The 14,229-nt window shown below is 40.8% G+C and overlaps 1 protein-coding gene across 12 annotated transcripts in view; it reads left to right on the forward strand.

Annotated features, from left to right (window-relative positions):
* Positions 1 to 1,328: 1,328 nt before the first annotated feature.
* Positions 1,329 to 14,229, forward strand: part of LOC115350692 (GPN-loop GTPase 1-like) — a 28,354-nt gene continuing 15,453 nt past the window's right edge. For 6 of the 12 annotated variants that reach the window (XM_041128701.1, XM_041128702.1, XM_041128703.1 and 3 more), the window contains exons 1-10: positions 1,329 to 1,475; positions 1,574 to 1,667; positions 2,746 to 2,785; positions 4,293 to 4,359; positions 5,444 to 5,481; positions 6,009 to 6,087; positions 6,190 to 6,284; positions 8,048 to 8,093; positions 10,192 to 10,338; positions 12,642 to 12,724. In XM_041128701.1, coding sequence (XP_040984635.1) covers positions 1,389 to 1,475; positions 1,574 to 1,667; positions 2,746 to 2,785; positions 4,293 to 4,359; positions 5,444 to 5,481; positions 6,009 to 6,087; positions 6,190 to 6,284; positions 8,048 to 8,093; positions 10,192 to 10,338; positions 12,642 to 12,724 — 776 coding nt within the window. In that variant the 5' untranslated portion in view covers positions 1,329 to 1,388. Of the gene's footprint in view, positions 1,476 to 1,573; positions 1,668 to 2,745; positions 2,786 to 4,285; positions 4,360 to 5,420; positions 5,482 to 6,008; positions 6,088 to 6,189; positions 6,285 to 8,047; positions 8,094 to 10,191; positions 10,339 to 12,641; positions 12,725 to 14,229 lie in introns of those variants that run through there. The other 6 variants (XM_030036543.2, XM_030036546.2, XM_030036547.2 and 3 more) reach the window with 6 other exon arrangements.

Raw genomic sequence — 14,229 nt, forward strand, 5'->3', positions numbered from 1 at the left:
AGGAGAGATCCACGTTGCACATATGCGTGCAGATGCAAACATACACATACATATATGTGTACCTCTTTTATATATATTTTTCATATATGCTTTTCTCTCACTAACACATCCTCATCCTGATCAGCCAGAGAGGGAAACAGGACGGAGGCCATTGGTGCCATTTGTGTGACTGCTGAGCACGCCTCTTCGTGTTGAGCTGTATGGCTGGCTGTGTATACACGTTGTATATGTGTGTTTATTCCTACAGGAATACATACTTAGTCTCGCTGCTGGTTGGACCTGGGGGCGTGGAGCTGCAGCAACTTTGCTTCTATCAAACTACCAGATTTGGCTCTCCCCACAACAGGATGGAATACAGATTCTGACTTGGAGATAAAAAGAAAGTGCATTAAAGAAGAGCGATGTTTTGGCTCTCCACCACACTAGAAGTTTGGAAAACAGCTCCTAGGCCAGGAAATGTGAACGTTCCTACAACAACCTAAGACCCAAACCACTTCAAATCAGAAAATCAAAGTGACAGAAGCAAGAAAATAAAAGAAATAAAAACATCCTTAAAAAAAAAATAATAATTTACCAACCACAAAAGCTATGTCTAATCCAGAATACTGCTGAACAGTCCCCTTTTCTACACCTTTAGTGTTGTTTGTTCTACTTTTAAAGCTCTCAAAGCATATTCCTGATATGATTGACTGAACCCTTATACATATCTCTTCTACAGACAAAACTGAGTTCAGTCACAGAATCATTAATTTTAATAGACAAGTCAGTCAAAAGGAACCACGTAACATCAGAGAATTTGACCTATGTTTCTGCAGTGGAGGAAGTTTATTTCTCCTAATACAGGAGCACCATTACCAAGCTCGTAATTTGTGGCTGAACTGCAGCATGTCTTTCAGAAGTCATCTAATCCCTCATAAAAGAACCAGAGAGAAAACCACTTTTGCATCAAGCCAAGAGTGATGAGTACCTTTTTCCTTCTGAAGATTTGTTAATGCTGTTTTTTATTCCCCTCATTTCCAACCAGTAAGCAGGCCTGCGAATGGTTCGCTTTCTTCTGGACTCTGCACTTCCGTTCACTCGACCCTTCGGTGAGGCAGAAGAAATGTTGCTGACTGTCTCATCATAGTTCCTGTTCAGTCCTAGGACAGCAGTTTCCTCACGGCGGCAGCCGGCCCCAAGCCCCGCGGGGGGATGCTGCCAGCTGCCCCCGGGCCCCGACCGGGCCCGCCCGGCGCGGGGAAGCCGCGCGAGCCCGCGGTGCGTACCCGGCCGGCGGCGGCAGCAGAGCGACGGCCGAGTCCCGCGCGCGTCATGGCGGGGTGCTGTGGGGGCGCCCGCCCCCTCGCCGTGCTCCTCGCGCCCCGGAAGGACAAGCGGGTGCTGGGAAGATGGCGGCGGCGAGCGAGCTGGCGACGGCCCCGGTGTGCGTGCTAGTGCTGGGCATGGCCGGCTCCGGGAAAACCACCTTCGTGCAGGTGAGGGGCGGCTGGTGGGCTGTGGGGAGCTGCCGGTAGGTTTCCCCCAGCGCTACCCCCGTGTCCAGCAGGGCTGACGCCTCCTCGTGTCCCCTTAGCGACTCGCGGCCCACCTGCATGGGCAGCGCTGCCCCCCGTACGTGATCAACCTGGACCCCGCCGTGCACGATCTGCCCTTCCCGGCTAACATCGGTGAGTCCTGCCGCCCTGGCTTAGCCGCGGGCCGTGGTGGGTCGCGGGCGGTGTGAGGGAGGGGGTGGTCCCGGACCAGAGGTGTGGCGTGTTTGTGGAGTCCGCCAGAAGAAAGCCAGTGTGTTTTGCCATGAATAAATGAAACCATTTTTGGTATACTGCTTTTCCTGTCTTTCGCGGAAGCGGGGGGGAGGGGTGCCTGAGGGGTTTGGCTAGGTTGCTTGCATTCTCTTTAAGAGATTCCAAGTCCTAACACAAGGAAGGCCTTTAAGGTTTTTTGGTTTTGTTTTTGTAAATTTAACTCTTTTCTCCTGCCAGTCTTTAACATGTGAACTTTTAGGACCAAAGGTATTCTTCCATCGCGTTTGTATGTTTTTTTTACATCATCTGGTGTGATTTGATGTGTTTGGGTTCTTGTGGGTTTTTTCTTTGTCAGCGATGATCATATTAACAGATTCGATCTGGTTCCCTACATCCACAACAGTGGTAGCCATATGCGCTACCAAATAACTTCTTTAAAGCACTTCAAGAGACATGAATTTTAGAGAACAGACCTTAACAATAAAACAGACCTTATGTGTAGCTGTTCCAAAGGGCTTACCAATCATTAGGTTTGTGAGGGTCCTGTCTCTTAAACTTCCTAAAGTTTGTCAGCCTGCCTCTCCAGAGGATAAGAAAGGCAGTGTGGATACCAAAGTTGGTTTACTGATGTCAGATGGATAATTAGAGTATCTGTTCCAGTGCTGGATCTCTAATAATACAGTTACATATATGTACTTTGTTAATTGATGTTGATCAGATGAGAATAAAATTCAGCTGAAACGGTTACTGCTAAATACCTAAATTAGTGGTGTTTCACATGAGTTACATTGGGTTTCACATGTATGTTGAGAGCATAGCTAATCTGTTAGATTTTACTTATTCTGTTTGGGAGATTTTTTCTGTTGGTGCTAGATCTGTTACTGAGACAAAAGGAGACTTCCTGGAAAAAGAAGGGCTTTCACCTATCAGCAAATTGATGAAGAGGGATATTTTAAAAGTGATGTTCTAAAACTATTTATACGTCTTCCTTCTCTAGATATCAGGGACACTGTGAAGTACAAAGAAGTCATGAAACAGTATCCTTTTTTTGTCTAAATAATGATATTTGGAATCTCAGATTTTGTGAAAAGAGTCTGTCACTTCCACACACTACAATGAAGGGGGCAGGAGGTGTTGGAGATTGCAGTAAGGCAGAGTGTTGTGTGAAGATCAGAAGTTTTTGACTATGTATTTCTTGCATGTGAGGTTAGAAACATATCTTCTACAAGATTTGATACTCCTCCTTAGGTCATTTTCTCCTGTGCTAAGTAGTACTTTTTTACAAATAATAGGCACTGTGCCCACACCTTTTTTTTTTTTTTTTCCTGTTGTTCTTTCAAAGAGCTTGTATCTTTTTTTGTGGAAGCCAGCAGCCTCTTCTCCATGCTTTAAGAAGTCTAGTTTTATTTGTTACAAACAAATACGCGAATTCCTATTTGCCTGTGGGTGGAGAAAACTATTTCCACTTTGTTTGACCATAATCAAAGCACTGTTGTCTTTCTGAATCTCAAAGACATTGGACAGTTGGCTCTTGCTGCACAGTAGTTTGATGACTATAGTTCAGTAACATTACACTAAAATGACTGCACTTCCAGAGGGGTATGGAGGTCCTTTATCTCTTAAGTAATAGCTGGTGCAGATGGAGATAATATACAGTGTTTGGATTTGACTTGCTAGTGTGACTCTTAAATTTAATATTTTAGACAAAAATAAAGATGGTGGGGGATAGGATTCTTGATTTTGGCTGTTGGTTGATTTGGAGTTACCAGAAAAACATCCAAGTATTAAGTTTCGGTTTGGTATGTAGGTGCATTATTTGCTTTACTGTGTCTGTTAGCCATTACTGGAGTTTAAGCATCTCATTAAATAGTGCTTAAGGAGGGTGTCTGGCCTCATGTTTGAGAGTAGTGGCCCTAGAAAATGGTATGTAGTGATGAAAATCAGTGCTGGTTCTTATGCAGTTAAAAAAAAAAAGATTCTTTGTTTCTTTGAACATAATTAGTATACAGATATGTATGTGTGAAAAAGAATTTTGAAATCCTCATATTCAAGATGATACTTCGAGTATCTTTACAACGTTCGTTCGCATTATAATTTAAATTCTGCTAAAAATTTATTTGTGTGAGAAACCTTTTAATTATCTTTTGAAGTATAAATTTTTAAAATTAAGTGTATTCAGGGCATTGTTAAATTCTGAGTTACTGGCTGTGTTGTAAATCTTTTTGGAAAGACAAAGAAGGCTTTGATGTATACACATACGTATATTTTGTCTTTGTACAGAATGGTAATGCTTGAATAATGGCAAGGAGAAACCACGGCATAGCCCCTTTTCCTTTTGTCAATCACAGTGTTTGGGCAAGAGAGAGATCACTTTGTATTTGTTATGCTACTGCATCACTTAAAAGACTTAACTGTATGTTAAGGGCATTGTCTTTTGCTGCAAGGTATCCAATGTGCATTGTACATGGCCAACTAATACCAGAATTGAAGAAGCAGCCCTCTGAGGTCTGCATAATCATCTGCTTTCCTAAATGAAGTGTCTAGATATGGGCTGGGCCCAAATGGTGGAATAGTGACCTCTCTCAATCTCTTTGCTACAAGATTTGATCAGGTACGAGGTTGTTCCTACGTGATACTGTGCTGGGAGGCTGTGGGATTTTTTGTGTATTTGGAGCCTCAGAGAGCACTGTGTTTGGTTAGCCACCTAATTATTTCTTTGGAGTTAGAGTATTCTCCGTACAGAACCATGTATTTTACAAAGCTGCCAAAGCGCATTAGCTTTCATTTGAGATATTTCAGTTTTTCAGCTTTTTTAAAAGTAGAATTTAGAAGCCACGCGTACAGAACATTCTTTAGTCTTTGTACATAACTGTTCTGTTGCACTGTGTTCGCTTGCGGCAATGAAAGAGGCACTCGGGATGACAACGAGATGGTTCCGAAGCAACGGCAAAAAAGGAACTCTTTATTGTCTCTTACAGCATACTTACATGTTACTAACACAGGAGCGCATATCTGGCTCGGCTGGGATGTTTGCCAGTCCTCAGAACAGTTAAAGATAAAAACATTCCATACGCATACTCGTTACTGTCTTCAGCCACATCTTCCCAGGCATACACCAGGCCATCCTGCAGCCCGACCTTGTAAAACTAGTTCTTCAAAGGCTTGGCAAACATGCAGCACAACAAATTCTAACGTTCACTCTTGAAAACAAATGCCAGGTGTTCCGAGCTGCTCCCGCATTTGCTATAAAATCTTTCATATGAATGCTCTGATTTTGAAGTAGGGAAGCTCACTTCTGGAAATGGGTTAAGTTTTCCTAGGGTTATTTGATAACTGACTGCTCTCTTAAATCATAATGCTAAGTCAGTGCTGGGGTGGGAACTTGGGCAAGAGATTGAGACAGTGCACAATCTCTTAGTAAAAAGGCAGGGAACAACTGCATTTGTTATACCATTTCTTTAGCCAGGTATTAGAACACAGACAAAATCAAGGTTGTCTTTGACCTATGCAGTGTCTAAGCATTTTCACACTTCCTTAGGAGGGCATTTTCACACACTGAAAAGCTTAGAGACTTTAATCTTCTTTTGATACATACATGCAGCTGTGCAAGTTAATGTAGTTTCTGTTACGAAATGATCATGAGAGTTTCCTGTTGTGAACCTAAATACAAAGTATACTCCTTCTTTTTCAATCAGGTGATGAAGTTTATTGAAAAAAGGCAAAATGCATCCAAGTGAGTACATTCTATCAAGTTCTACTTTTCTGGGATCACTGTGGGCAAACCATATGAAATCCTAAAAAGGCTCTCTGCATGTTTTCTACTTGTTTTTCAGCCTTGGTGTAAATTTTATGTGGAAAAGGGCATAGAATTAGAACAGATAAACAAGGATATATCGAGGAATGTCTGCTGATTCCAGTTCTGCTTTTCTTGTCGTCCATTAGACTGTAACTTTTTCTCGCGCACTGTTCAAATAGGCAACAATTAATTCTTCTTCTGAAGAGTTTGCAGTACTAAGTGTCAAATGGATCTTTCAACTTTAATAGAATCTGAAGAGAGTATGTGCTGCTTAGTTACAAAACTCACACAGGAAATTTTCAGGCATGCCCATAAATCTTGTCACTGTTTGGGAGAAGCTTTTCTGATCTGTAATAGAATAATCATGTGATTTGCCATTATGTGCTTGTGGTAATCTAGTCAGAACAGGACCTTGTGCTTAACTAATTTTCCCTTATTTTTTGTCGGTGATGACTTCTTACCAGGTATGTTATTATTGACACACCAGGGCAAATTGAGGTATTCACCTGGTCAGCATCAGGAACCATCATAACTGAGGCCTTGGTAAGTGTTTTCTACATGACTTGTCAGTGAGGCTGTGTGAATGAAGTTGCTGTTGAACAGCATGTACTTCTAATTAAAATATCTTTTACTTTGTGTTTCCAGGCTTCCTCTTTTCCTTCAGTTGTTGTTTATGTGATGGACACCTCTCGCAGTACTAACCCAATCACCTTTATGTCCAACATGCTGTATGCCTGCAGGTAAGAAAAGCTGAAAATGCAGTCTATCTGCTTTGATTGCTGTGTCTCTGATGCTTATTTTAGAGGGGAATCATAGAACAGTTTGGGTTGGAAGGGACCTTTGAAGACCATCTAGTCCACCCCCCCTTCCGTGGGCAGGGACATTTTTCACTACATCAGGTTGCTCAAAGCCCTGTCCAACCTGACCTTGAACACTTCCAATGGTTGGGCATCCACAGCTTCTCTGGGCAACCTGCTCCAGTGTCTTGCCATCCTCATAAAAAATTTCTTCCTTATGTCCAGTCTAAACCTACCTTCTTTCAGTTTAAAACTGCCGCCCCTTGTCCCATCACTAGAGGCCCTATCAAAAACTGTCTCTCTGTTTCTCTTATAAGCCCCCTTCATATACTGAAAGGCCGCAATAAGGTCTGCCTGGAGCCTTCCCTTCTCCAGGCTGAACAACCCCAACTCTCTCAGCCTTTCTTCATAGGAGAGGTGTTCCAGTCCTCTGTTTTCGTGGCCCTCCTTTGGACCCACTCTAACAGGTCCATGTCCTTCTTGTACCGTGGGCCCCAGAGCTGAATGCAGTGCTCCAGTGGGGTCTCACGAGAGTGGGACAGAGGGGCAGAATCCCCTCCCTCGATCTGCTGGCCACACTTCTTTTGATGCAGACCGGGATACAGTGGGCTTTCTGGGCTGCAACTGCACATTGATGATGCCTCATATCCACGTAATGCTGTTTTGGTTATTCTCTTAGTAGTTTTCACATTGGATAAGCAAAATAGTTTAGGTGTCAGTGGGCATCTGGAGGTCATTGGGTCAAAGCTCCCACTGAAAGCATTAAATAATCCATGAGACATTAGTGTGATAACCGCTAGTTACATGAGATCTAACACATTGCCTGTTGCTTATAAAATCATTTATCTAAGATGTATCAAGATAGCCTAGTTTAAGCTTCTTCTTGTAAACACGTAATATTTTATTCTATTTTTTTAATGTTATTGATACTTTCAGTGATTCTTCAAGATTTGTTTGGAGCTCAGCATAGCATGGAGTTCTTGATTTATTGTCTTTTTCCTTGTACTTGGATTTATCTGTTTTCTTTCATGTTAAACCAGGGACTAAATACCTATGTAAGGATCAACATATCTAGAGCTGTCATAATTCATGATAAATGTTGGTAAAAGGTTTTCAAAAAACCTATCAATCCTTGTACCAAGGTCAAAAGCTATATCACTGTGATAGGAGTATGCAAAATGTGTCTTATTACATGCTGCATTTTCTGACACTAGTGTTGAGCAAAAGATGCTAGAATATATACAGTGAAATGAATATGTAAGCTCATGTTTCAATGTAGTTTTGCTTTATAGATGTTTTGAGTTGTTTGAATTCATTGCTCAGTTCACAAATACCTCAGAACCTAAGGTTTGAGTCAAAATAACTAGAAAATGCGGAGAGAGTTAAAAACTTGGATCTGAGAGTCATAGGAAATAGTAATCAAAATCAACTGGGTGCGTAGAAGGAGATTTTATATCTTACAGATGGGCGCTTACATCTTGGGAGGGCATATTTTGTTCAACTATGGTAAGCAGGATTTGGGTGAAAATTACATTCTAGTTGATGTGGAGGAAAATACTTATCTTTGAAGTCAAATGTATTCAGTTTTGCACAAGTCTTGTCTGCCTTATGCTTAACTTGTTTTCTATTCTAGTGAGATTTAAATTAATTTTTAATGGTTTTTTGTGGTGTTTTTTTTTTTTTTTGTCCCCCACCTCCTGCCCCAGTATCCTGTACAAGACAAAGCTACCTTTCATTGTTGTCATGAACAAAGTAAGTTAAAGCTATGGTTTCTATGTCCTAGTGGAACATTGTTCTGTTTAGCTTGCTTGGCTGTACTGTTTTTGTCTTATCACAATAATAGATTTTCTAGAAAAGAGAGGCTGGGAGGGAGCTGCAGGCTGAAAACTGAATCTAAAAGTGGTCTTTAATCTGGTATATAAATGCACAAGAAGAATCAGGGATGGACAGTTACACCCAAACATTCAAGTTGGAGATGATACTAACAGTTTGAAAAATGTTTTGCACCTTAACCCTAGGCTATAAGGGAACTTAACTTTGTAACGTAAGGGTAAGTTCATTACTGAACCTGGTCTTACAGTCCCCTGCTTCCTCAGAACAATTGTCTTAATCATTAATTATTTCTACTCAGCAGCAGACTGATGACTCACAGTGGGAATTGTGTAACACCTGCCTGTTTTGAAGAAAGAATCCCATGTATTGTAGCAAGCAAAACTTAATAAAAAGTGTTTGGTCCTGATCTGTGACACTAAAAATATGCCATATTTGCCAGAACACAGATACTGACTAGCCTAAGGATACACCTTCACTGTTGTGTAAGGTACTTGTAGCCTTAAAGGAGTGCTTTTGAACTTAACAGCTAGCTGACTCTTTAAACATAACAATTTCACATATTAAAAGAATCCCATTAGATTTTTGGTGCGCGTACTCTTCCTTTTCCCCACAGACATCCTTTGTATTCAAGGAATTGCTCCCCAGCATAGCAAGCTTTGCGTGTGCACACACGTATATCCCATACACTTCCTCTAGAAAACCCATGCTTTGAATGTGAAATTTTACCTCACGCCAGCCGAGTAGGATTAGTGTCTGATGTACTCCAACTACACACATCTTCCCAGTGACCCAAATCATGCATGTCTTTGATATCTGCTTGCTTACTTAGCAAGTTTTTGTACACTGTTTTCTTTCTAACTCAAGACAGTAATTCTAGAATAAGCTGTTAAGCTTTTTCTCTATGAAAAGGCATGAGATAGGAAAATCATTCTCTCTTAAGACTGAAAGAAATAGGACTTCCTTAGTATATGTAAGGAGAGGTGGGCCCAAGGCTTAGGATTCATAACTTTAAACTTCATTTTGATCTGATGTTCAGCCTTTGGTAAAAATTAAGGGCAGCAGCATTTGAGGAATTTTTGACAAGCATTTTAAAATTGACTCTTGATAAGAATGGAAGAATCCCAAGGAACTGATATATGTGCAGTGAGAAACACATAGATTTAAGGAATGTTAACATTTGCAGAGGAAAGAAAATGTAATTTCTAGAGTTGATTTAATTTTATTTATAGAACTTAATCAAGCTAACTCTAAATAGTCAGGCTTTGACCCTTGATGGAGTCAGTTCTGTCTCAAATCTCTTGAGTAATGCTAAGCAATACTTTCTTCATCTATTTTCTTCCTTCCCATTGGTGCTGGCAAATGAAATATATCAGAGTTCTAGACACCTCATGTTGTGATAATAGTGGATATACATGTGGTAAGCTATGTTTATAAAACTATTTAATAGACTGTTTGCATACTGATCCATGTAAAATTATGGAACCATCTCACCTGTTTGTGTCCATCGTCTTGCACTGAGTTTAGATTATAACTTCTTCAGGTCAGAGCACAGCTCACTTTTTATAAAGATCCTGTAGGCTGTTACCCAATGTGGAAATGGCTCCCTCTCCCCCCTGACCCACAAGCCAATCAAGAAAGGATGGGATCTTCAATGAGGACTGTTCGTGTCTGGCCTCAATCATATGATCTAATATTTACAACTTAAACTTTCTTGTACAGTATGCAGTTTTTGGATGCCCCTTTCCAGTAAACCATAAAAGCCTTTAGACTTGCAATTGTTTCCTTAAACATGCCTTCTTAAAACTGGGATAGTGGTTGTTTGTCTTCTCTTGCTGTATTCACGTAGTTGGTCTGATAAAAACAGAGCTTGGAAATCTTCAGAGCAGGGCTGAATATTTTGAAAAGATCAGCATTTTGAAAGTAAGTTTAAAATGGAAATTTTTTATTTGTCCACTTAACAGCCTAAGGCTAAGAATTCATCATTATTACTTACAAAAATTTTTTCTTCTCCTTCCAGACTGACATAATTGACCACAGTTTTGCAGTAGAATGGATGCAGGACTTTGAGACTTTTCAGGATGCCTTGAACCAAGAGACATCCTATGTCAGTAACCTGACTCGTTCTATGAGTTTAGTGTTGGATGAATTTTACAGTTCACTGAAGGTAAGAATCTTCCTTTTTTTACTAGCTCTCATAAAAGCCTGGAGAAGAGAAAGTTGAAGGAGGATATTATTGATGTGTATAAACACCTGATAGGAGGATGTAAGGAAGACAAAGGTAGGCTGTTTTCAGTGGTGCCCAGTGAAAGGACAAGAGGCAATAGACATGAAGTGAAATACAGGAAACTACAGAAGAGGAAAAAAGAATTAACTGTAATTTTACTGATTGAGCACTGGAATGGATGGTCCAGAGAAACTGTGGAGTCTCCATCCTTGGAGATACTCAAAACACACTCAGACAGGATCTTGAGCAACTTGTTCTAGTTAATCCTGCTTTTTGAGCAGGAGAGGTTGGACTAGATGATCTCCAGAGGTGTCTTCCAACCTCAGCCATTCTGTCCTGTAAAAGGGCTTTGCACTGCCCTGTTGAACTGGAATCTGTTGATGAGCCTTGCACTGGGGGTGAGGATTTGCTGGTTTGAACATAAAGTAACTTTAGTTGCTTGTCACACCGAGTGGCAGCCTGAATCATTTAATACTGAATTGTGATTAATCATCAGAAGAAAGCTAAGATAGGCTGGTAAGAGGTAATGTTCTGTGTTGCAGTGTTTCCTATGTGAGATAATTTTCCTTGTTCTGAAAGTGTCAAGTACAGTTGGGCAATTTACTATGTAGGAAGAAGGGAAAGAATCTCAAAAACAAACAAACAAAATCCTGCATATTTGCTGATGCAAGAAAAAGTGTTGGGTTTTTTCCCCACTTACCAGAGGACAAACCCATTCCGTTTCTCTGAAAACACTATACATTGGAGGATGTTAATGGTCCCATAGTCTGTGCTAAAAGGGTTCAGCTAATTGTGTTTTTCATCAGCTTTTACTTAAGAAAAAGCAAGCAAATGGCTTTATGGATATTACAAGAAAGGCAATGAAAATAAATAAGTGATTCCATTCATATAGATAATGGTAATTTAGCCAAAACAAAAATATTGTAAGTGCCCTATGTGAAACAATATACAGTCTTTGTAATGGTGCCGTATACAGGACTAAAGTACTTCCTAGTCCTTATTTGCTAATCAACTGTTTATATGCACGTCATGTATATTAGAATAGTAGAGTGGAGAGCGGGACATATGCAGAGGATTATACAGTAGAAGGCAGCTTGTATTTCAGTGCAATGAAAGTATAAATATTAATATATATCGGCACAGCGCCTAGACTAATGCTTAAAATCCTTTGGAATGCTTGATTGTCTGCATATTTACTGTACTATTGATAAAATGCAAGGCTCTGTTGGAAAAAGTCTTCCATTTGAAAGTGAGTACTTAAGACTGTCTTGCTTATGAAAAAGAGGGAGAATTTTCATTAGAGGATGTAAGATTCTTAAGGGTCACCAAGTACTGGCTAGTAATAGTCTTAATTAAAGGTATTTTTAGATAATTGATTTAATAAAAGCAGAACAAATGGCCAAAAGTGTAATGACAGACAAGTTCAAATTAGAAAGCAGATGTACATTTTGAATGTATTGCCATAGTAACTGATTAAATTCTCCATCTTTTTGCTGTTCTGGGGGTTGGATTGGGTACCTTTTAAAATGTGCTTCAGCTAAATACAAATACAAGTAGGCAGAACTTCAGAGGCAAAATGTCAGTTCTTGTGGTCTATTTTGCTCTTTAATTCTAGTCCACTGATATTGCAGCAGTCATAGTAACCACTTATAATACTAGGTTCAGAATGAGAACTTGGATTATTAACAATAACCAAGTAAACAGAAGAAGAACTTGATCTTTCTTTTGATTTGCCCTCTCTTGTTCATTATGTTTAGGCATTGTAATGTCTTAACTATGTTTTTTGTGGCATATTGAGATTGGAAGTACAAAGATGGGTGCAGAGTCAGGTTTTTTTTTTTTAATGGTTGCTCTCCCCCTACCTCCCCCAGTAAAATTTGTAAAACAGACAGGAAAACCCAGGTTCCTGAGTTAAACAAGAGAGAGAAAGGAAGGAAGAAAAAAACCTGAAACAAACAAACAAAAAAAACCCAACCAAAAACCAGAGGTAGCAAACATTAACAGGTGGAGAAAGAGGTTGAAAGTAGGAATGACAAAAACGGGAGTTTTACTGCATACTCTTATGCTACTGTGATGATTAAATGGGTATCATCAGATCCCTCTTTTTTTTTCCAGTTTAGGTGGTTTCTTGGTTTTGTTTTTTTAAAGATACTGCTTAGTCTTTCCAGCTCTGATCATCCATCGGTTACCTAAAAACTTGGTTCAGTTACTCTTCAGTTCTGGTGTATGGTTTTCTTTTATAGGTGGTTGGTGTTTCTGCTGTGCTCGGCACAGGACTGGATGATTTTTTTGTTCAGCTTTCTAAAGCTGTAGATGAATATGAGAGGTAAGGTCATAACCTTTGGTCCATGACCCAATGAATACTTGAAGTTACTGATTCATGAGCCCACTCCTTTGATTTGAAGGACTGCACACTTTTCACAGCCAAGGTGGTCTAGGGTTTCTAATAAACTTAAGTGCAAGAGTCAGCATAAGAAGCAGCAGTCAGAAGGAACTATTCAGTGGTGAATTTTTGTGCTAACTGTTCAGTGAAAAAGTAAAAGCTATCTGTGCCAGCAAATCCATGAAGTCGTTTTTTTTCCTCTGATTCCATACAATGATCAAGGTTTGAATTGTCCTCAGGAAGCTAACAGATCAGTTTGGCAGACTGAATAGATAAGCAAGTTGAAATTCAGTAATTCTTTGAGAATTTGCTCCTTACTGGATTCCTCCCCATGAAATACTGCCAGGCTGCTCTATAACATTAAAAAGCAAACCTGGTAACTTGGATTACTTGGAAATACCTAAACCAGACCATAGATTATTGTTGGAGGAAAATATATCATGCTGGATTGGATAGCTGGAGAGAGGCTGCTACAGCTTCATGCTCCCAGGTCTGATTAGTCTGGCCTGGTCATGCCCCCAGGTCTGCATACTACCTAGTCTTTGCTTACATGCAAATAGACACTTTTATTCCCTTATCCCTTTATTTCCCATGCTTGTTCCTCCCCAAATCTCCTAAATCCCTCCCTTTTCCCACCTTTGGTTCCTCCCCTGAACATCCTGTAATAAATCCTGTGCTATCCCGAAATGCTTTTTCCCTGCATCCCATAATGTGTCCCGCACCCCTAGGCAGCCACCCTTCTGTGCTCACAAGGTGATCCAGAGCGCTCCCAATGAGGCATGGTGATGGGTTTCATGCCTGGACCATGGGGCTGATGGCTCTCCTGGGACAGCCCTGGGAGTAGCTGGGATAAGGTATCCCTTATTCCGAGTCCTTAATTTGGATTCCCTGCCTGCCACCTTGTCCTTGTGTTCTTCTGGGCTTGTTGGGATGTGTCTTTGATGGTTCGATGGCTCTCTGTGATGGGCCTGGGAGTATCTGGGCAGAGTATTATTTGTGCTTTCCCCTCCCTCCCAAATGTCTCTTTGTGCTCTTTGGAGGTGCTGAGGAGTTTTATACATAACCTAACAATTATTCTGGGATACACTGCCTACATAATGAAACCCTAGTTAAATGTTTCACGTAAGCCGCCAATGTGCTATTGCAGCCCAGAAAGGCAGTCATATCCTGTGCCGCATCAAAAGAAGTGTGGCCAGCAGATCGAGGGAGGGGATTCTCCCTTTCTTCTCTCCTCTCATGGTACCCCACCTGGAGCACTGTGTTCAGCTCTGGGGGCCATGGTACAAGAACGACGTGGACCTGTTAGAGTGGGTCCAGAGGAGGGCCACGAAAACAATCGGAGGACCGGAACGCTCCTCCTATGAAAAAAGGCTGAGAGAGTTGGGGTTGTTCAGCCTGGAGAAGGGAAGGCTCTGGGGAGACCTTATTACAGCCTTTCAGTATGTGAA

The sequence above is a fragment of the Aquila chrysaetos genome, chromosome 14 (genome assembly GCF_900496995.4).
Source record: "Aquila chrysaetos chrysaetos chromosome 14, bAquChr1.4, whole genome shotgun sequence".
In the NCBI taxonomy this organism is placed as follows: Eukaryota; Metazoa; Chordata; class Aves; order Accipitriformes; family Accipitridae; genus Aquila; species Aquila chrysaetos.